Below are 20,964 nucleotides of genomic sequence, written 5' to 3'. Positions count from 1 at the left end.
ACTACAGGAAAAGAGGTTCCACCTAAACATTAGGAGGAACTCTCTGACAGTAAGAGATGTCCAACAGCTGGACACAGCTGCCTGGTGATTCACAGGATAACAACACTTTAATCACTTTTCATTGCGACATTGTGTGAAAACCATTAGCGCAATTGCGCAATTGCCACGGGATATTCCCGGGATAATCATGCTTTGAGCGCGACGTCATGTGAAAATCTTAATCACAAAGGCACTATTTTGATAGTTTAATCACTGTTTATGCTTCCAATTGTCTCTGTGTGATAAACTCATGGGAAGTATTTGAGCCAAGAGAGGTCTTTGAAATGACAGACAAAAGAACTAAGGTCCAAAACACACTGCAGAAGTATCCAGTTTGAGACCGCTTCAACTGCCCTGGCTCAGTGCTAGGGAATCCTGGGAATTGTAGTTTCTTGTGGCACCTGAGAAGGCTCAATGCCTCACAAAACTACAAAATTCCCTAGCATTCAAGGCTTGAAGACTGGTGTCATCAGGAAAGATGTGGCTGTTCCAAAATGAGATGTTAATGGGGCAACTCTGAAGCCCAAAAAACACTATACTTGGCATCCAGATGGCATAAACCACAAAAGATAAGGTATAAACAAACCTAACCATCATCATCATCATTTATTATCAATGGAAAACTCAAATATAAAATTAAAAACAACATCCAAAAGGAATAAATATAAAGAAATCTAACCCACGGTTGCTGGCAGTCTCCCTGGGCCTTGACCCAACATTTGCTTTTGCTTTCCTCTGTTGTTATATTTGGGGATTTGTAGTTTTACAGGGTCTTTAGCCTTCCCTGCAAAAGAGGGCTGGTGCCTCACCAAACTACAAATCCCAGGATTCCGGAGGATGGAGCCGCAGGACTTAAAAGTGGTGTCAAACTGCATCATTTCCACAGTGCAGATGCACCCTAAAAGGACAGCCCTGTAGTGTTTTATAGGGGTTTGCATTTGGTGAGTTTTACCTATACAGTTTGACACTACTTTCCATGTTGCATAATCCTGGGATTTATAGGGTTTTTTGAGGGGGGGTGAACTAACACCAGCCTTCTTTGGTAGAGAAGGCTAAAGACCCTGTAAAACTACAAATCCCAGGATTCCATAGGATGGAGTTAGAGCAGATAAAAGTGTCAAAGTGCATTATTTCTACAGTGTAGATGCACCTGCCTTGATTATCTTTGATATATAAATAAAAATTGATATAAAAATAGATATAAATATTATTATTATTATTATTATTATTATTACTTCTATTTAGGGCTTTTAAAATTCTTAATTATTCAAAGGACTCCAGTCCAAAATGTGTCTCTTGAGTGTTATTTAGGGACACTGTTCCTTTAAGAGAAGGTCGGGGGGCGAGAGAGAATAGAGGGGATGACGTCACGTCATATGATGTACTGTATTTTTCTCTGCTCTCCAAGGCCCTGCCCCGCCCATGCTGACGTCACGTGCCCAAGGCTGGGCCAAAGAGATACAAACAAAAGACAGACCTATGTAACCTATATACTTCCGGTTTTAAGTGACAATGATTGGTGGAAAGGCTCAATGGTATTTTATAAAAGACAAAAGAAACAAGTTTTGCCGAATTCAGTGGAACTTAATTTTCAATAGAGAAAGATATAAGAGATATATATGCACGGCTTCAGGTGCAAGTTCCCCCCTTCCTTGAAATGGCTGCGATGAGATACCTAAGATGATGGGAGAAAACCAAGGTGACTATAGCCCTTGGGGATGGCCCTTCCCTGTGATCACGTGATGAAGAGGGAATAGGGAGGAGGAGGAGGGTGGGTGAAGCCGGAAGAGGAAGCCCAGTGAACTCCCAACCAGGCGAGATGAGTGGTTTGGGGAAGCTTTTCGGGAAGGGTAAGAATATTTTTCCCATTCCCCCCCGGGAAAGAAATGGTATCGCCCAGTCTCCATAGAAAACCGTGAAACGTTTGGGACAAACCAAATGTTTCACGGGGGGAGGGAAAAATAGGGACAAAACATGTTAAATACAGGGAGAGGGGATTGTTCCAAATTTCTTTTCCTTGCGGGAGGGAGTGGACTGTACCATGTTTCCAAATAAAGGTGCCAATGGTTTTGGAGGGCGGGGGAAACCATGACAAATCCAAGGGTGTATCCACACAGCAGAATTAAAGCAGTTTGGCCCCATTTTAACTCTTGTCCTACAGAATCATGGGATTTGTAGTTGGGGGAGGCACCCTGCCAGACCAGGCTGAAGATCCCCCTCCACCAAAGCTACAAATCTCATGATAGAGCAGCTGAAGTGGTATCAAACTGCTTTAAGTCCTCAGTGTGGACACACCCTCAGTCTGCTTTTCCTAAGTATCTGGTTCTTAGATGGAGGATTACAATATATTTACTTCCATTTTGAGGCAGGGGAAATGGGGGGGAAGGCCACCAGTTGGCCCTGGAGCATGATTGAAAATAACAATAGCAGTAACAATAACAATACATTGTTTTGCCTATTGTGTTAAATTGTAAGTAGTTTAATAGTATTTGGGGGGGGGATTGTGAGACATAGGAAAGTATGTTTTAATCTTGCAAGACATCCCGGTTGTGTTGCACAGAGGGGCAGGATAAAAATAAATGCTGTTGTTATTATTATTATTATTATTATTAAACAGAATGTTTGTTTTTACCCCACCATTCCACCTGGATCTAGGCAGCTTACAGCCACAGTAATGCAATACATACAATACAATACAGAATAAACCTCTACATCCCCTCCCTTCCCCTCAACAAACAATATCAACATCATAATAATTAAAAATAATTAAGATACCATACAGTCATTAAAACCAGTATTAAAACACATTAGAGACAGGACAACAGGATTACCTGTTGCCCCATAATTCTCCCTTTTCAGCATTCTTTTTACTTGAGGGTAAGAGGTTCTAGTAGTCCTTAGGGTTTTGCTCCAGGTACAAGGGCTTGGCTCTTGATCTTAAGGCTTTCCATCATCCCTGGAGGATGGGAACCATAGTCCGACACATCTGGAGATTTTCTCAGTGAGAGAAGGTGTGATTAATGGAATAATAAATTGTAATATTGTTTCCCCCTTTCCTTTCCTGCCTTGCCCCACGTGTCTCTTATTGCAGGTAAGAAGGCCAAAGCGCCCACCCCGCAGGAGGCCATCCAGAAGCTGCGGGAGACGGAAGAGGTGCTTGTCAAGAAACAAGAATTCCTGGAGCAAAAGATCCAGCAGGAGCTACAGTCGGCCAAGAAACATGGGACCAAAAACAAAAGAGGTAGAGTTGGAAGGGGGACCCCCTGAGGATCATGTGGTACATAGACTCATAGAGTTGGAAGAGACCCAAGGGCCATGCAGGAACTCTCAGTCAAAGGATCCCCATTGACAGATGGCCATCCAGCCTCTGTTTAAAGACCTCCAAAGAAGGAGACTCCACTACACTCCGAGGGAGTGTGTTCCACTGTCAAACAGCTCTTACTGTCAGGAAGTTCCTCTTAATGTTATGGTGAAATATTTTTTCCTGTAGCTTGCATCCATTGCTCCAGGTCCTGTTCTCTGGAGCAGCAGAAAACAAGCTTGCTCCATCCTCCATATGGCACCCTTCAAATACTTAAGCAGGGCTATCATATCACCTTTTAACCATCTCTTCTTCAGGCTAAACATACCCAGATCTCTAAGTCACTCCTCATGGGGCCTGATTTCCAGACCTCTCACCATTTTGGTGTCCCTCCTCTGGACACGCTTGTCCAGCCCTCCATACCAGTGTGGGAATCAACAGTGAAAAATGAATGTGGGGAAGGGGGTCAAAAGTGGCATGACCCAAAAAAGGAGATGGATTGGATCATGGAGAGCAACCAACACAATAAGGAAAATTATGCCATCTTAAATTGGGGAGGTGCTAGACAAGTTTGCAGATTGTTTTGAGGACAAACATGTCTAAAGAGACTGCTGTGTTTGGTAGTATGAGAAGAGAGCTGAAATGAACATAGGGGGAGGAAGGCAAAGTGTTTGAAACCAAAGGTCATTCCTCTTCCAGAACTATAGAATAAGGGCAGGCAAAGAGCCTCCCTTGAATAGCTTGTTTCTTCCTTCCATGGTTGGTGATGGGATATTTGAGAATCACTCAAACTGTCCTAAATCTCTGGCGAATTGCCTCTCCTACAAACCTCCAAAAGCAGCAGTACAGCTTTTAAATAGATTGTAAGTCCTCCTGCTCATTGTTTTTAAAAAGCTCTCTTTTAAACAGAAGTGGACCTGTCTGTGTGGCTCCTGGGGGCTCCCAGGGAAAGTGAATTGGCCCCCAGGCTTGACACAGTTGCCCCTTCCGTAATAGAAGCCCAGGCTGTGGGTCCCTGGGGAGAAAGGAAATACTTAATATTTTCTCAGAGAGGAACACGGGGGGAAACCATTTCTCCTGTTTCAGACCAAAGGCCAGTCTAGTCCAATATCTTATCTCTCACCAGAGATTTTTTTAAAGACTACAACTCCCAGAACACTCTTGGCCCTGCTGGCTTGGAGGTTCCGGAAAGAAACTTCCCCATGCTGTGCCAGCATGGATAACTCCTAGATGCTTCCCTGGGAGGCCCAGCCCAAGATAGGAAGGCAACTGTGGGTTAATGTTTTGCGTAGGAAAGTGAAACTAGCCTGTGATGCAATATTCCCTTGTTAGTAGCTAGCAGCTGAGCCCTTTCTCTCTGTTATAGATATCCCTCAGTTAGGAAAGTACCATAGATGTATTCCTGGGTATTCTGTCCTTAACAGACACAGGCAGAAATGACACGGAAAGAGTAGGGGTAGGGTCTTTCACCACAAAAAAGAAGATAATAAACCAAGAAGGCTTAAAAGCAAAGCAAAACTACATATAGCTCTTTAGAATGGCAGACTTCAAATTCAAGACCTGGCAAATTTCCAAGTTGTGAAAGGGATTTGGGATTCTATTCAGTGTCTCAGCAAACTTTTCTATCCAAAAATAACAAGGTGCATGTCTGAAGTGAAACAAGCATGCCTGACAACCCATGCATGAAGAAATGAAAACATTTTAAACCTACTAGAAAACAGTTGAAAACATCTTCCAGTATGCATTGAAAGCTTTTTTTCCCCCTTTCGCTTTGTTGTTAACTGCCTTCAAGTCAACTTTGACTTATGGTGACTCTATGAATGAGAGACTCCAAGTCCTCCTATTCTCTCAGTTTCCCTGCTTCGATCTTGCAGATTCGAGGCCGTGGCTTCTCTGATTGAATCCATCCATCTGATATACAGCCTTCCTAATTTCCTCTTGCCCTCAAATTTACCGAGTATTACAGTATTTTCTAAGGAGTCCTTTCTTCTCATGATATGCCCAAAATACAACAACTTCGGATGATTTTGCTTCTGGGGAGAGTACAGGTCTGATTTGCTTGCAGACCAATTTATTGGTCCTTTTAGCAGTTTGTGGTATTTGCGGAACTCTTCTCCAGCACCACATCTCAAATGCGTTGGTTTTCTTCTTGTTAGCTTTCTTCACTGTCCAGCTCTCCCAACCATACATAGACTCCATGGACCCCAAACTCCACTTTTTTGGACCCAGTCTTTGTGGCGGCCCTCAACTACCCCCTTCTTCCCCAGTGCAATTTGTGGCAAATTTCCCCCTGGGACCTTCACACTGATGTAGTGGTTTGCCCCCCTTGCCTCTCTCTTTTTTATTTTTTATCATTTTCATCTGGAACCATGTTGGGATTCAAAAACATAGCTATGTTAGTCTGGAAAATCAGTGTACAAAGGGACCTTGTAGCACCTTTGAAACTAAATTGAAAAGAAGAAGCTGCTAGCATGAGTTTTTGTTGATAGACAGTAGCTGGGAACATGGAAATAAATGGAAATGTTGTTATGACAGGATGAATTTTGGCCGTCCAAATATTTCTAGACTACATCTCCTGTCATCCCCCAACCACTGGCCATTTTGAATGGGGCTCCTGGGAACTAGAATCTGACCTCTGGAAAGCCAGAGGTTTCTTGCTGTTGGTTTTGATGAGCCACTGCCATCTCTTGATACATAAATGTGCAGTATATAATGACTTACATAGTTTTCCATTGTTTGTGGCTGTCAGATTCTCCTTCTGGTCGGTTTGATTTTAAATTTGGTGTCCCAGTTTGACCTCCCTTGCGTGCCAATGCTGTGAAGATGAACTGAGTAGTTGGAAGCAAATGTGCCTGATTTGTGTAATTCCCCTTAGCTTGCATACTTTTAGCCATAGTCAAGGAGTTGGAAGTGACTCCTGTGTTCATCTTGTTCAACCCACTACCAATGCAGGAAATGCACAGCTTCATCTGGATTCATTTTCCAGAATGGGGCAGGGTAAGGACACAAGTCCCTGTATCCCAAATCTACTGCAAAATAACTCTTTCATTTGTGATCTTAGTGAGTATGAGTGTAGAAATTTGAAGTTTTGTTTTCTAAACAATGGCTGAGATTCCCAGGAAGATCAGAGTTCTAAAAGTCAGTTTTGGTGAGGAGTCTGGAGAATGGGACCCAAGGTGGGTTGGGTTTGATTGCTTGGTGGTGCTGCAGCTGATGTTTCCTGTTCCTTCCAAATTCTAGCTGCTCTGCAGGCCCTCAAGAGGAAGAAGCGCTACGAACAGCAACTGGGGCAGATTGACGGCACCCTCTCCACTATTGAGTTCCAACGGGAAGCCCTGGAAAATGCCACCACCAACACTGAAGTGCTCAAGACCATGTCAGATGCTGCCCGGGCCATGAAGGAGGCTCACCAACACATGTGAGTAGCTCTTTGGAATAGTGTTCTGTGTTGACCACTTGTGTCTTTGCTAAGGCAATGCCTTCCCTTCCTAGAAGAGAAGCTGAGATTAGAGGTGCCCCTGTTTCAACTGAGAAGCAGAGATAACCCCGCTCCCAATTTTAATAGAATCATACAGTTGGAAGGGGCTCCATGGGTCATTGGGTCCAACCCCCATCCTTAGCCATTCCCAGGTTTGGTTAAGAATGCATGGCAGTGGTTTAACTTTTGGTTTAGTTTTAGCATTCTCCAACCCTAGCATTCTCTACATGTGTAGGTGCTGGACTGCAGCTCACAACCTCCCCAGCCACCATAGTTTAGGACTGTGGGAAAGGTTGAATGTCAGCATCTGAGCATCACACTGGCCATTCTTTCTCACCCATTCAATAAAATAGAATCCTGTTTCCCTTTTGCAATTGGAATTTTGCCAGATCTTGAATTTGAATTCAGCCATTCTAAGGAGCTATAGTTGTTGTTGTTTTAAACATTCTTTGTTTAATATCTTCCTGTGAGGAGGCAGAACTTCAGTATTTGAGGTCCTCCCACCCTTTGTTTTTAATGCAGCTGTAAAAGGAGCTCTCTTTACCCCTCTCTCATTCTCCCTCATCTATAGGGACATTGACAAGGTGGATGACTTGATGGCTGAAATTACAGAACAGCAGGATATTGCCCAGCAGATTTCTGATGCCATCTCGAAACCCGTTGGCTTTGGAGACGACGTTGATGAGGTAATGAAGGAAAGCAGTCTTGTGAGAAATTGGCACTGGTTATCTACTTCGGGAGTGGGCAGTAGTGGTCTGTGGGCACTATTTTTTACAGGTTATAGGTACATGCGCACTGTAGATTTTTGCTTAAAAAGTAGAATTTCTGCTCTTGGATTACTCCAGGAGCAGCAGTTCTCTAAATCCAGGTACAAGGGCTTGTTTCAATGCAGGGCCACCTTTTCTGTAATTTTTATCAAAACCAGAAATAAAAAATTCCAGTTTTGAGGGCAGGCAAGACAGGAGTGTAGGACAAAGACATTTTTTCCAGTGGTTCCATCCTGCAACTGCTCCTGGGCAGAGAGGGAGCAAACGTGGCCCTTCATTTGCCATGTTCTTAAGAGAGAAAGTGAAAACTGACCTATTCCAACAGACTTTTTGGAATTAACTGCCATGGACTTTTAATGGGGCCTGTTTCATTGATTTTTATCTTCTGTCTGTCAATGGATTTTTAAACAGCTTTATTTCTATATCCTGTTAATTCCTACTTATGTCCTTGTGAACCTGCCTTTTTTTTTGGGGGGGGGGGTATTTTTTTGCAAGGGGTGGGCATGAGATAAATGTTTGTGACCACATTTGCCACTTTCTCTTTGCAAACATAAGGATGAACTGCTCGCAGAGCTGGAGGAGATGGAACAGGAAGACCTGGACAAGGAGCTGTTGAATGTCGGGGAACCCACCCCAGAACTTCCCAGTGTGCCTGCCTCTCGCATTCCTAGTGTACCAGGTATGATGGAACAGAAGGCGGCAATAGAGCACCCAGTGGGTCTCAAAGCTACTTAACATCACATTAGATGCCCTTCTGCTTGCCTGTTCTGCTGTGGTCACAGCCAAACTCAGGAAAGATGCTGTTTTGGACTACAATTCCCAGACTCCCCTAGCAAGCACAGTCACTGGTTCAGTTTGGTTTACAGCAGTGAGAAAAAAATAAGGCTCATTTTAATACTCAAAAAGGAAAGGCCCTTTCACACTGCACAATTATAGTTCTATATTTTCACTCTTAACTACCATGGAAACATCATACAGAATCCTGTTATTTGCAATTTAGGCTGAAAACAGACGGCCCAAAGGGCTCTGTGCCACCCCTTTGCTTGCCAGATCAGGGGTGTGGCAACCACACGCCATGGCCCCAATCTGGCGTTTTTCCAGCCCCAAAAGAAGTGGCAAAATGATACTCCTTTTTGGGGTGGAAAAAGCCACCCTTGCTGTGGCAGCGGCGGCTCTTCCATGTTTCTTCAGCAGAGCATGTGTAAACGCAGTGCTGCAGAAACATCGTGATGCTGTCTGCGGGCAGGCTGTGTGATGCCACTTTGGGGACTGAGTCAAGGGCAATGGGAGCCATGCCCCCACTCCACCCCGACACCGGCTTTTCTTTCCAGTCTGTACAGCCCCTTAGAGAGGCAGAGAATTCAGAGCAGCACACAAAACAACAAATCTATAGGATGAAGCCCTGACAGTTACAGTAGAGTTACAGTGCTGTAATTCTATAGTGTGTCTGAGCCCCTAAAAGAGGAGAGGCTGTTGGTAACCATATCTGTGGGGCTTGGGAAAGTTCCTTTGGGGGACTACAACTCCCGGAATGATTCTGGAAGTTAATAGTCCAAAGAAACAGCATTTCCAAACTTGGCTTATTTAGGGGTACACCTAGGAGGAATTTATAGGAAAGCTTAGTTCAGATGTCAGGTAGGGACCCACAAGAATTATTAGAAGTGGAATTGGAGTGAGAAGTTTTTATTTTAATTTTTCTCCCTTCCTGGTGTTTTTTCACCCACCAGCCTCCAAAATGCCAGCAGGTGCTCTGGACGACGACGACGACGAAGACATGAAGCAACTTGCCGCCTGGGTCTCGTGATGTATTGTGGGAAACAGACCACCTTCCCTCTCTCTCTGCTATTTTTTGGGGGAAGAATGGAGGTGGAAAGGACCTCTTTCCCCTACTCCAATTCCAGACGCCAGGAGGGGTGCTGGCAATAAGACACCCTGCCTGAGATGACCTTACGTGCCGAATGTAAAGAATTTTATAGACAGATTTATATATATATATACACACACACATCTATATATATGAAAAGATTGTATTGTGGGAGGGGGTTGCATTGGGATCTAAAAGAAGGGTCCCCAAAATTAGGACCAGACCTTGTGGGATCTTGGTCCTTGGCCTTTTCTTGAAAAGCTGAGGATAACCCTCTCCCTCTCTGGATGTAAATGGGGATGGGGGATACTCTGGAGGACCCCAGAAACAGTCCTGGAGAATTTGCAGAGTTGCACCTTATCTGTGCGGCATGGGATTGGGGTGTCAAATGATGGGGGTTGTCATGGTCCTGCTCTCCCAGAATCACACTCCTTTTGTGTTTCGGGGGCTTTTGTCTCCCATGCCTTCATTCTCCCCACCTCAACATAAACACATACACCCTGAGTATGCAGGTATTTCCTGCCAACATCCAGTCTTTGAAAATGAATGCTAACAAATGGGGTGAGGGAGTTGGGGAGGGGGGTGTTTCCATTGTGCCATTGGAGTGTATTTGGGGTGGGGTGGGGGAGATCGTGATGCGTTCCACAGCTGCTAGGGCGTTGGGTAACAGGTACTATCTTCTTTGTCTGTTCTGTCAGCGGCGTGTCTGTTCATGTGGCTTGGAGTTGCTGTTTACACGTCCGTTTTCTCTTTTTACACTTTGGTGTGCTAACCTGCTAATTTTTTAAAGCTTTCTTTCTGTCTTTGGGTGCGTCCTGTCTTTAGTTTTATTATTTTTATTTTGTTTCTACTTCTGGTCAAGAGTTGGGAAGGGGGGAAGTTTGGAGAGATGGAACTCCTTGTATACGTACATCTGCTCCAGTGGCCTGTTGTTCCCTCTCGGTGCCCCAATTAATAAAGTTGGCCAGGAAAAAAGGAAAACAAAATCTGTTATTTTTGTCACTGATAATGTTTGACTTGGGTGATGGAACAGAGGGCATGCTTCTCAGATTTGCAGATGACATCAAATTAGGGTTCGAATTCAAAATTAGAATGCTGGGCCAAAAAGTAACAAAATCAATTTCAACAGGGAGAAATATCAGATACTACACTTGGGCAGTAAAAATGAAATGCATAGGTATAGGATGAGTGACACCTGGCTTGACAACTGCATGCAAAAGGGATCTAGGAGTATTAGTAGATGACAAGCTGAACATGAGTCAGCAGTGTGGTACAGCATCTGAAAACGTAAATATGATCATAGGCTGCATCAATAGGAGTATGGTGTCTAGATCAAGGTAAGTAATAGTAGTACTCTACTCTGCTTTGGTCAGACCTCACTTGGAATACTCTGTCCAGTTCTGGGCACCACAATTCAAAACTGATGTAGGCAAGCCAGATCATGACCAGAGGAGGGTGACCAAAATGTGAAAGTGTGGAAACCACCGAGCCCTGTAAGAACAGCTTAGGGAGCTAGACATGTTTAGCCTGGAGAAGAGGTGAAGGAGTGACATGATAGCCATGTTTCAATATTTGAATGGATAGTCAATATTTGAAGATGAAGCAAGCTTGTTTTCTGCTGCTCCAAGAAATAGTATCTGGAGCAATGGATGCAAGTTACAGTAAAAGAGATTCCACCTCAATATTAAGAGGAGCTTTCTCACAGTGAGAGCTGTTTGACACTGGAACGCACTCCCTTGGAGGGTGGTGGAGTCTCCTTCTTTGGAGGTTTTTAATCAGAGGCTGGACGGCAATTTGTCAGCATTGCTTTGATTGTGAGTTCCTGCATGGCAGAAGGAGGTTAGACTGGATGGAAGTTCTCTTCCAACTCTAGGAATCTTTGAAAAGGGAATAACATAACCCAATGCCTTCCCTGCGGCCCTTCATGGCTTCTTTTGGTGCAGTCTCAAGGCCTGGATAGTGCAAGATCCTATTTTGTTTGAAGAGTGGGCAGAAGATAGAGGTCTGCTGGTTGACATCTAGATGGTTGGTGCTAGATAAGCAGATGCCGCTGGCTGATGTGTCAGTGGAGTGTGAATCTTTTCTAGATTTTTGAACCTTTAAAAGCACTATCCAAGGGGCCGAAACCTGTCCCCCTCAAACAGGTTCTGCACCTTGGGACATTGCCTTTAAATTCAGGCTGAAACCTGGAATGAATTCATTGTCCCATGGATTCTGAATTGTTCTGCTAAAACGAGAAGGAAAAAAATAAACTTGGATTATTATGGTTTGCTTTTAGCACAGAAGGACTGCAGGCTGCATTCATGGCTGGTGCTCGGTACAAAGTGTGGGGCTCAGAATTCTTTAATTTTACGTATATCGTTGGCTCCAGGCAAAACTGGAGGCTGGTTTTGGTCACTAATCCAGATAGGGAAAGCTGGAATAACATTAAAATGGACACTCAAACCCCCTGGAGGCTGTTTTGTTGCTATACACGGTTTGAAAATGTTCCAAAAAAGTATAAATTTACCTTGATTTTCCATTTTTTATAAGGGACACCATTTTGCAATGTCATTATATTTAATGGGACTTGAGCATACACGGATTTTGTTATACACGGGGGATCTTGGAACCAAACCCCAGCATATAACAAGGGTCCACTGTATTTTTATCCCAGCAAGTCAGAGGGTTTGTGGGTTCTGTGTGGATCATTGACTACCTGAAAAACAAGAAAAATAGATCCTGCAAGCCTGAGCTTTTCTCACCTTCACACTACACAATTATAGTATTGTGATTCCACTTTTAACTGCCAGGGCAACATCCTACAAAATCTGTGTTTAGAATTCTTAGCCAAAAAACTCTACTGCTTCACCAAACTACAAATTCTAAGAATCCACAGATTAACATTATTATTATTATTATTATTATTATTATTATTATTATTTTCTTAAATCCTACCTTTCTCCCAATATAGGGACTCAATATAGGATGCCGCCATAGCAGTTAAAGTGGAATCGTAGCATTATAGTTGGCCTATGTGAAAGGGGTCCCAGAGTGGTATGAATTAGAACTCGGGACCTCATGCCCCTAAATCACGAATTTTATTTTTGGTTCAACAAATGCATGAAGCCAGCAGTGCGAGGAGAGAACATTTTCTCCCTGGCAGCCAAAACCTGACTTTGGAAAAGGCATTTTCCTCCCAGTTTGGCTTGCTTCTTCCATAAGACCAGAAGATTTGATGTCCCAAACCTTATTCCTGCTACCTCTGGATAAAAGTGAATACTCAGGCAGATACATTATCTCACATTACTTTTCTCTGGGTTCCCCATCCCCTCATTTTGGGCTGTGTTGTGTTTTTGTTTTCCTTACTTGTCCACTTCCCCAACTAATAAAAACAAAAGGTCGGCCATTGAAGGTGAGCAGTCAGTCCAGAAAACTTGGATCGCCACACCTTTGCCTTTTAAAGAGTCTTTTTAATGGGTCTCAGCTACTTTTTTCTGCGTTCTTGGAGCCCTTTAGTTGTCCGGTGCTGCGGGTCCGGCTAGCAGCCTTTTTTTTATCTGGGGTGAAAGTCAGGGAGCGCGACTTGGTGCTGGGGGTGAGGTTCTTCCCACCTTCAGTGGACCGAGGGCCACAGATGGCTTCCAGGGCCTTCATTTCGGTGGTGGGCTTCTCTGCCAAGAACCTGAGAACCCAAGGGACCTTGAGGACTTCCAGAATGTTGAGCCGCTTTGAAGCCGGGCGTAGGATACGGTGGATCAAGTCCTAGAAGGAGAGACACACAGAGCAAGAAAGCATTAAAATTTGGCTAGGTAGCCATAATGGCCCAAAGACCTAGTGGTTTTAGTGTTGGACTAGAACTCCTGGAGATAGAGTCTGAATCCCTGTTGGACCATGAAAACCCACTGAGAAACCATAGTTGGACAATTTACTCTCAGCCTCAAAGCAAGGCAATGGCAAACCCTAGTGGCTCAGAGAGCTAGTGGTTTGAGTGTTGGACTAGAAACTTCCCAGTAGGCTCAGGCAAAAGCAAACTCCTGCAGCCTCTCCTAGCTTCATCATTCACTCTTGCCACTTTGACCACACTCAGATGCTTCTTTGCCACACTTCTCCCGGTTGACTTCTGAAATGTTGGAAGGCCTGCAGGGGTGATGCTCACCTTGATTTCCTCACTGATCTGGAGGTGGCTGGGGAAGGTCACCTCCTTCTGGGTCTCGCGGAGTAGCTTCTTCAGGTTGGTGTCGTCGAAGGGCAAGTGGGCTACCACCAAGGTGTAGAGGATGACCCCCATGCTCCAGATATCTGAGAGGAAGGGGTTGTAGGGCAGCCCCAGGAGGATCTCGGGGCAAGCATAGGCGAAGCTGCCGCAGTAGGTCTGGCTCAGGTGGGAGAAGCAGCTCATCATGCGGTAGGATGGGGTCTGGGACGGCTGCGTCGGGGCCGACACCATCTTGGAGAAACCAAAATCGGAGATCTTTATGTTTTCGCGCTTGTCGAGAAGCAGGTTCTCCAGCTTCAGGTCCCTGAAGGTGGGAGAAACAGAGAGGGAGGTGAGAGGAAGAGTCATTGTGGTTGTACTGGAAAGTACAGAGCCTGGAAACACTGCTGCTTTGGTGAAGAAAATGCAGAATTCACCCAGACAATGTGGCTGAGGGAGAGCCAATGCGTTCTGAGTTTGGGACAACATCTGGAGGGACAGACTGTGTTTTCCCAACCACTGTGGTGGAGTGGTTTGAGTGTTGGACTAGGGTTGCACCTACACTGCAGAATTAATACAGTTTAACACCTCTTTAACTGCCATGGCTCAGTGCTATGGAATTTGTAGCTTTGTGAGATATTTAGCCTTCTCTGACAGAGCGGTCTGGTGCCACAACAAACTACAAATCCCAGAATTCCATAGGATGGGGCCATAGTAGTTAAAATGGTGTCAAACTGCATTCATTCTGCAGCTTAGAACTCTGGAGAGCAGAGTTTGAATCCCTGTTTGGCCATGGAAACCCATGGGATGGCCTTGGTTAAGTCACACTTTCTCAGCCTAAGACTGAGGTGTGGGCAAACCCTCTCTGAACAAACCTTACCAAGAAAACCCCATTATAAGTCAACCTTAAGGTCGGTATAAGTTGGAAACCATTTCAAGGTGCACAGCAACAACAACAGGGGCCGATCGTGGCCCTCCAAGGTTCCACCCCAACAGTTGCCCACCAATCCTAAATAATGCGATGTAGGGGGATCATGTGGCCCTCCAGATGTTGGATTGCAACTCTCAGCATTCCTGATCATTCACTATGCTAGCTAGAACCTGCAGTCAAATAAGGTACCGAAGGCCATGTAATTCTCATCTGTTTTTGTTGTTGTCATGTTTGGTTTCGGGGTGCTGACTATCAATTTTGGGAAAGATGGGGTGGACCAAATATTCCAGGGTGGAGCCATATCCAAGTATGTGTGTTGTGTGTTGTTTGCCTTCAAGTCATTTCCAACTTATGACAACCCTATCACAGGGTTTTCTTGGCAAGTTTCTTCAGCGGAGTTCAATTCCATGCAACAGCATCTGGGCTATAAATAGCTTTTTATCTCTGATTGGTAATTAGAGATAAAAACAGCGGAAGCTTGAGGGTGGTTAGGAAATTCTGCAGGGCTGCAATGCTTTATTTCTGCCTGCCTAACAGATAAAGTCAGGTTATATTTCTTACAACACAGCAGGGCTTCAAACAGCATTCCTTGCCTGGGATTTTGTTAGCAGGGTTGTTTTTTTTTTTTTTTTAAATCAAGGCTCCTGGGCCTTTAGCCACTGCATGTGGCAGATACATACATACATACATGGATATCCAGTGTTTGCATTGAGAGACCTTACATTCCAACTTGACTTCAACAGGAAAACAAATGGCGATAAGACATTTGTTAGAACCTCCTTTCCTAGCAATGAGGAGGAAGCACCTTGTATACCTTCCTTACAGTTCAGACTGAACCTCCAGAGTGGATTTACCACCAAACTGGGGTCCGCATTGCTCCTGGCTTACCGGTGCACGATGCCTTTGCCATGCAGGTAGGCAATCCCCAGGGCCATCTGGGAGAACCACTTCCCTGCCAGGGCCTCGGAGCAAGCGCCTGACTTCTGGATCCACTCCAAGACGTCTCCGCAGGGAGCCAGTTCCATGATGATATAATGCCGGGAGGTTGTCTCGATGGCCTGGTAGAAACTGATCACATACTTGTGGCGCAGGCTTTTCATCACCTGGAGAGGAGCAATGAATTTAGGGTTAAACCCATGCATTGCCACCTTTAGTGTCCCTTTCCACTCCTTTTCACTTTTTGGACTACAAGCCCAGAATCCCCAGTCATTCTGGCTGGGGGTTCTGGGGCTTGCAGTCTAAAACCAGTAGCACATAGGCCTGATTCCCACTAACTTTTAAACCAGATCACAAATTGGTTTGAACTGGTTCAAATGACCCTGAAGCGATTCCGAGAGGGGGCCATGTGCTAGACCCATTTAACCCACGCCTTTTTGATGCTGATGTTTTTGCGTCTTTTTTGATAAATCGATTCTCTGCAAGTGTGAACCAGATGTTGATCGGAATCAGTTTAAATTTGGCCTTCGGTCAGCTGGAGCAGGTCCATTTTGAATCGATTTATGCATGAATGTGAACCAGAAGTGGATTATTTTAGAGGGAAAAAATGCAATCGGGACAAATGTAGTGGGAACCATGCTTCACTGTCGAATCGATCCATCGATTTGGATTGCACACCGATTTATAAGTGGGAATGAGGCCATAGTAGTTCCCATGTCAGAAGGGAGGTGAATCCATTCTATGTTTTCATCAGGATGAGCTGTCCAAGGTGCTTATACTATTTTGGATTTAGAGTTCAGGGCCTTGGACAGATTCTGTAAAATTCAGAATGAAGAAAGCATTCACAGCCTCCTATCCCTGACATGGAAGTCAGCACTGGCCCATAGAAGCCATTTCCCCAAACTTTACTTATTAATATTACATTATTATTATTATTTGGGGCAAGAGGACAAATGGTGTATTGTTGTTGCTGCTGTTGTTATCTATCCTACCTGTTTCCCAGTTCAGGACTTAAAGTGGCTTACTACAAATTAAAAATCCACAAAATACAAAAGTTACAACAAGATTAAACAATTAGATCCAGCATATTATTTTGGTAGGACGGGCCTTAAATAGTCAATCATAAAATTCCTGTCTAACAGAAGAGTCTTTACTTGCCTGTGTAAAAAAACTTAGGGAGAGTTGCCAGTCTAACTTCTTTGGCAAGGGAGCCCCAGAGCCTTGGAGCAGCCACCAAAAAGGCCCTGTCTTCCATGATCCCACCAGATGTACCTGTGAAGGCAGGGGACAGAGGGATGGCAGATCTCAAAACATGGGCTGGTTTGTAGGGGGGAAATACTGGAAGCTTTGACTACCAAGGCACCTCTGTAAGAAGAGTGAATCAACAATGCAAACCTTTAGAAATGCAGCTTGTATTATATTTTGATGCAATTAAGTATTGGGGAAGAGAACCTTAAAAACTGCCATCTCTGCTGAATTCCCATATCTGCCTCCGCAAAGCCATCAGCTATGCTGCCTACATGACTCTGGAAATCTGTTGCCAAAAATGTAATTTGTTTATTTATTTTCAAAACTGGAAGTAGGCAGCTGTAAGAAGCTGAAAAGGCCCACTTGTCCATGGAGACATCCAACTACCTGTCATAGAGCAGGTAAAGTTAACAACCTGTATTTCCCTTGGTAGGAATTTCGAGAGGTAATCCTCCGAGGCCTTTTTTTTGGAGATAATCTTGATGGCCACCATCGTCTTCTGCTTGGAAAAATAAGCCTCGTAGACAGTCCCATAGGAGCCGTGCCCGATCACTTTGCCAATTTGGTACCCATACTGATCCATCACCGAAACATACGGTGTGGAGGATGAATGTTCCACCATGATTAAATGTCAGTTTGTGACCCCAAAACACCTTCAGTTTGTTGATAGCCTTTGGTTTTGGCTATACTTTTTTTAAAAAAAATTATTTAATGGGGAAAGGATCCTTGGTAGGATGCGCTGTGAAGGATGGAGAAATACACTACGTCTCTCAAGAAGCCAGTCTGGTGAGGAAAGGATGGTCTGCTTTGTCCAGTGTGTATCCGAGTTCACAGAGATCTGCCTGACAAGTGTCTCTTTTTGGGTGGCTGACTTGGGGAAGATCTAGTTGGAGATCCACCTATCTCAGCCAACTTGAGTCTGGGGATGGGAGAATCCAAATGGACATCCTTCAAAGGAAGAAATGAGATCCGCTGGTCTGGACCTCCACTGCTTTGATGGGGTCTTACCCTTGGCACTTGGATCCTCCGGGATTCTAATGGTGCCATAGCTAGCCCTTGGCATTCCAACTACACTGATAGGACAGCAGGATTCTGGTTACTACAGGGAAACGTCTGTGGATGGAACTGGGGATTGTCTGACAACAAAGGATGTTGCTGATGTAATGTGCTCCAATTATCAGAAAACATTGGAGACCCAGAGCAACTACTGAGAAAGGTCAAGGAAGAAAGTGCAAAGGTAGGATTACTGTGAAGTTGAAGGCTTTCACGGCTGGCACCCATAGTTTTTTTGTGGGTTTTTCAGGCTACGAGAGGCCCATGTTCTATAAGAGTTTATTCCTGATGTTTCGCCGGCAGCTGTAGGATGACTGTTGAACATAAAGAAAACAAAAATAATGACCACAGAGGAGCTTCACACGTCCAATCTAGATACAATGAGGAAACAGAAATAGTAAAAGAGTTCCTATACCTGGGATCAAACATTGAACGGAAAGGGGACTACGGTCAAGAAACCAGACGAAGGCTGTAAGAATGGGGAGCGATGAGAGATCTAGAAAAGGTCCTATATGCAACTAAGCACGAAAGTCAGAATTGTTCAAGCAATTGTATTCCCCATTACTGTGTATGGATGGGACAGCTGGACAGTTAAGAAAATGGATGAAAAGAGGATAAATTCATTTGCGATGCAGTGCTGGAGAAGAGTGCTGAGGGTACCATGGATAGCAAAAACAACAAACAGGTGAGTCCTAGAGTAGAGCAATATAAATAAGGAACTGAAAACAAGGAGCCAAGCAGCAAACAGAAAGGAGACAAGCTCCATGTGCTCCAAGATAATCAACTGTTTATTCAGTGGGAACTTGAAGGCTTTCACGGCTGGCATCCATAGTTTTTTGTGGGTTTTGGGGGCTATGAGGCTGTGTTCTAGAAGAGTTTATTATCTGTGGCTGGCATCTCCAGAGAAATGAAGATCTGAAGATGCCAGTCACAGTTGTTGGTGAAACATCAGGAATAAACTTCCAGAACATGGCCTCATAGCCTGAAAAACCCACAAAAATTATGATTATTCAGTGTTTGCGAAGCCCAACACATTTCAGCCACACTAGGCCATCTTCAGGGGCTGAAAAGAAATATAAATACACTTAAAATACATGTGTATTGGTACGAATGTAATATAATTATATAAAAACATGAACAGAATGAGCAATTGTCAAGAGAGATTGCATCGTTTGTCCCTGTGTCCTCCGGTCCCAAGACATATCATTGGTTATGCCTTTTCAAGGGTATCTGAAATATACAGTCATCCCTGCATTTTTGTGGACTTTGAGTCCGAGGTCTCAGTCCTTCACGGACCAGCAAACGGGGAGGGTTAAAATGGCACATGTGCCTGTGATGCATGGCTATTCAAGCCAATGGGGCTTCAATGTTTGCAAATTTCCATTTTTGCAGGGAGGGTCTGGAATGGATCCCCCATGAAAACGGAGGGACGACTGTGTATGTGTGTGTATACATACATACATACATACATGTAGAAATGCCACACTGCCTGGTCCCTTTATCCCTATGGTCCTGTAATTTGGAGTGTTTACAACTCCAGTGATTTCTCTCAAAGAGTATGCAAACAAAATGGGGAAGGGTCTGCACTATTTCTGCCTCATGCCTTAAGATGAATGACTTAGGGAGCTGGGGATGTTTAGCCTGGAGAAGAGAAGGTTTAGGGGTGATATGATAGCCTTGTTTAAATACTTGAAGGGATGTCATATTGAGGAGGGAGCAAGCTTGTTTTCTGCTGCTCCAGAGACTAGGACTGGGAGCAATGGATGCAAGCTCCAAGAAAAGAGATTCCAGCTCAACATTAGGAAGAACTTCGTGAAATACACTCCTTCCCTTCTTTGGAGGTCTTTAAGCAGAGGCTGGATGGCCACCTGTCAGGGATGCTTTGATGGAGAGTTCCTGCATGGCAGAATGGGGTTGGGCTGGATCAGGGCCCTTGGCGTCTCTTCTGATTCTGTGATTCTATGACTCCCCAACCCACCTGGATGACCCTCTGGGAGAAAAAAAGGCAGAAAAACATTGGGGCAGGGGTAGTGGGTGAAAGTATTGGGCTGCCACTGCCTGAGGTGGGTAGACAAATGGCGGCCTTCTCCACCCCAGGTTAAGGAGGACCCAAGATATATTAACACTTGCAGCAGGGCAGCAAAATGGCAGCCTTCTCCACTTCAGCCAATTTCGGAAGGACCCAAGAGATTTGGCCACCTGAAGCGGAACAGCAAAATGGCTGCCTTCCCCACTCCGGCCAGGTTGGGATTGACCAAAGGCATTTTGCCAGCTGGGGCAGAACAGCAAAATGTCAGCCTTCTTTCTCAGCCAGGTTAGGGAAGACCCCAAATATTTTAATGTCTGAGAAGGGACAGCAGAATGGCAGCCTCCTCCACCTCAGACAGGTTATGGTTGACCTAAGATATTTTGTCTCCTGAGGGGGGACAGCAAATGGAGCCCTTGTCCACCTCAGCCAGGATGTTGTTGACCCAAGACATTTTGCCACCGGAGGAAGGGCGGCGAATGTCCACCCCAGCCATGTCGGGGCATGACCCAAGACATTTTGCCACCTGAGGCAGGAAAGGGCACCCTTTCCCCACCAAGCGTGGGATGACCAAAGAGATTTTGCTGCCTGAGGCAGAGCAGCAAATAGCGAACATGTCAGGGCTGACCTAGGGCATTTTAGCACCTGAAGTGGGGCAGCAAAGGATACTCTTCTCTAACCCATTCCCAAGGATCCAAGGCTCACCGCCTGAGGCAGAAAATCCCACAACCTTCCCTTCCTTGCTTCCCTGGCAGTTGAATATTCCACAATTAAGGACTAATGATATGCTGACCTTACACTGGGGTGTGTGTGTGTGTGTGTGTGTGTGTGTGAAATAAAGGCACAGACAGGCAAGCTACACTCATTCCCAGCCATGATGTCTACTGGCCTCATTGGATATTGTAATCCAAAAAAAGCAACTTTTCAGACCTCTTCTAATCTGGGCCCCACAACAAACTCAAACTCCCAGAATCCCATAGCCTTGAGCCAGAAAGAGTTAAAGCAGTGCCAAACCGGGTTATTTCTCCAGTCTGGATGCAGCTAAAGATGACCAAACTGAGGCTGTCGTACTTTGGCCACATTGTGAGAAGACACAACGCATTAGAAAACACAGTAACGTTGGGAAAAGTGGAAAGGATTAACA

At 44.7% G+C, this 20,964-nt stretch overlaps 2 protein-coding genes across 4 annotated transcripts; one reads left to right on the top strand and one right to left on the bottom strand.

The window, feature by feature from the left end:
- Positions 1-1,814: 1,814 nt before the first annotated feature.
- On the top strand, positions 1,815-10,504 carry CHMP4A (charged multivesicular body protein 4A). 2 transcript variants are annotated; one of them, XM_089479943.1, is made up of 6 exons: positions 1,815-1,889; positions 3,131-3,280; positions 6,581-6,758; positions 7,390-7,504; positions 8,141-8,264; positions 9,313-10,503. In XM_089479943.1, exons 1-6 carry the CDS (start codon positions 1,859-1,861, stop codon positions 9,387-9,389), a joined length of 675 nt encoding a protein of 224 aa, XP_089336069.1. In that variant the 5' UTR covers positions 1,815-1,858; the 3' UTR covers positions 9,390-10,503. The 2 variants fall into 2 exon arrangements, with proteins under 2 accessions (XP_089336069.1, XP_089336070.1); XM_089479944.1 differs by lacking the exon at positions 1,815-1,889 and adding an exon at positions 1,913-2,096 and having other exon boundaries at positions 9,313-10,504.
- Positions 10,505-12,547: 2,043 nt separating this feature from the next.
- TSSK4 (testis specific serine kinase 4) lies at positions 12,548-20,560 on the bottom strand. Of its 2 annotated transcripts, none has more exons than XM_089480197.1 (4): positions 20,526-20,560; positions 15,446-15,660; positions 13,588-13,951; positions 12,548-13,193 (listed from the first exon to the last, which is right to left on the bottom strand). In XM_089480197.1, exons 2-4 carry the CDS (start codon positions 15,655-15,657, stop codon positions 12,912-12,914), a joined length of 858 nt encoding a protein of 285 aa, XP_089336323.1. In that variant the 5' UTR covers positions 15,658-15,660; positions 20,526-20,560; the 3' UTR covers positions 12,548-12,911. The 2 variants fall into 2 exon arrangements, with proteins under 2 accessions (XP_089336323.1, XP_089336322.1); XM_089480196.1 differs by lacking the exon at positions 20,526-20,560 and adding an exon at positions 17,157-17,969.
- Between the last annotated feature and the right edge of the window lie 404 nt (positions 20,561-20,964).

This window comes from Sceloporus occidentalis, unplaced genomic scaffold, assembly GCF_023333645.1.
Source record: "Sceloporus occidentalis isolate IW3139 unplaced genomic scaffold, rSceOcc1.0.p SCAF_14, whole genome shotgun sequence".
Taxonomy (NCBI): Eukaryota; Metazoa; Chordata; class Lepidosauria; order Squamata; family Phrynosomatidae; genus Sceloporus; species Sceloporus occidentalis.
The sequence above is the reverse complement of the archived record's forward strand: the minus strand, read 5'-3'. Positions and strand labels throughout refer to the sequence as shown.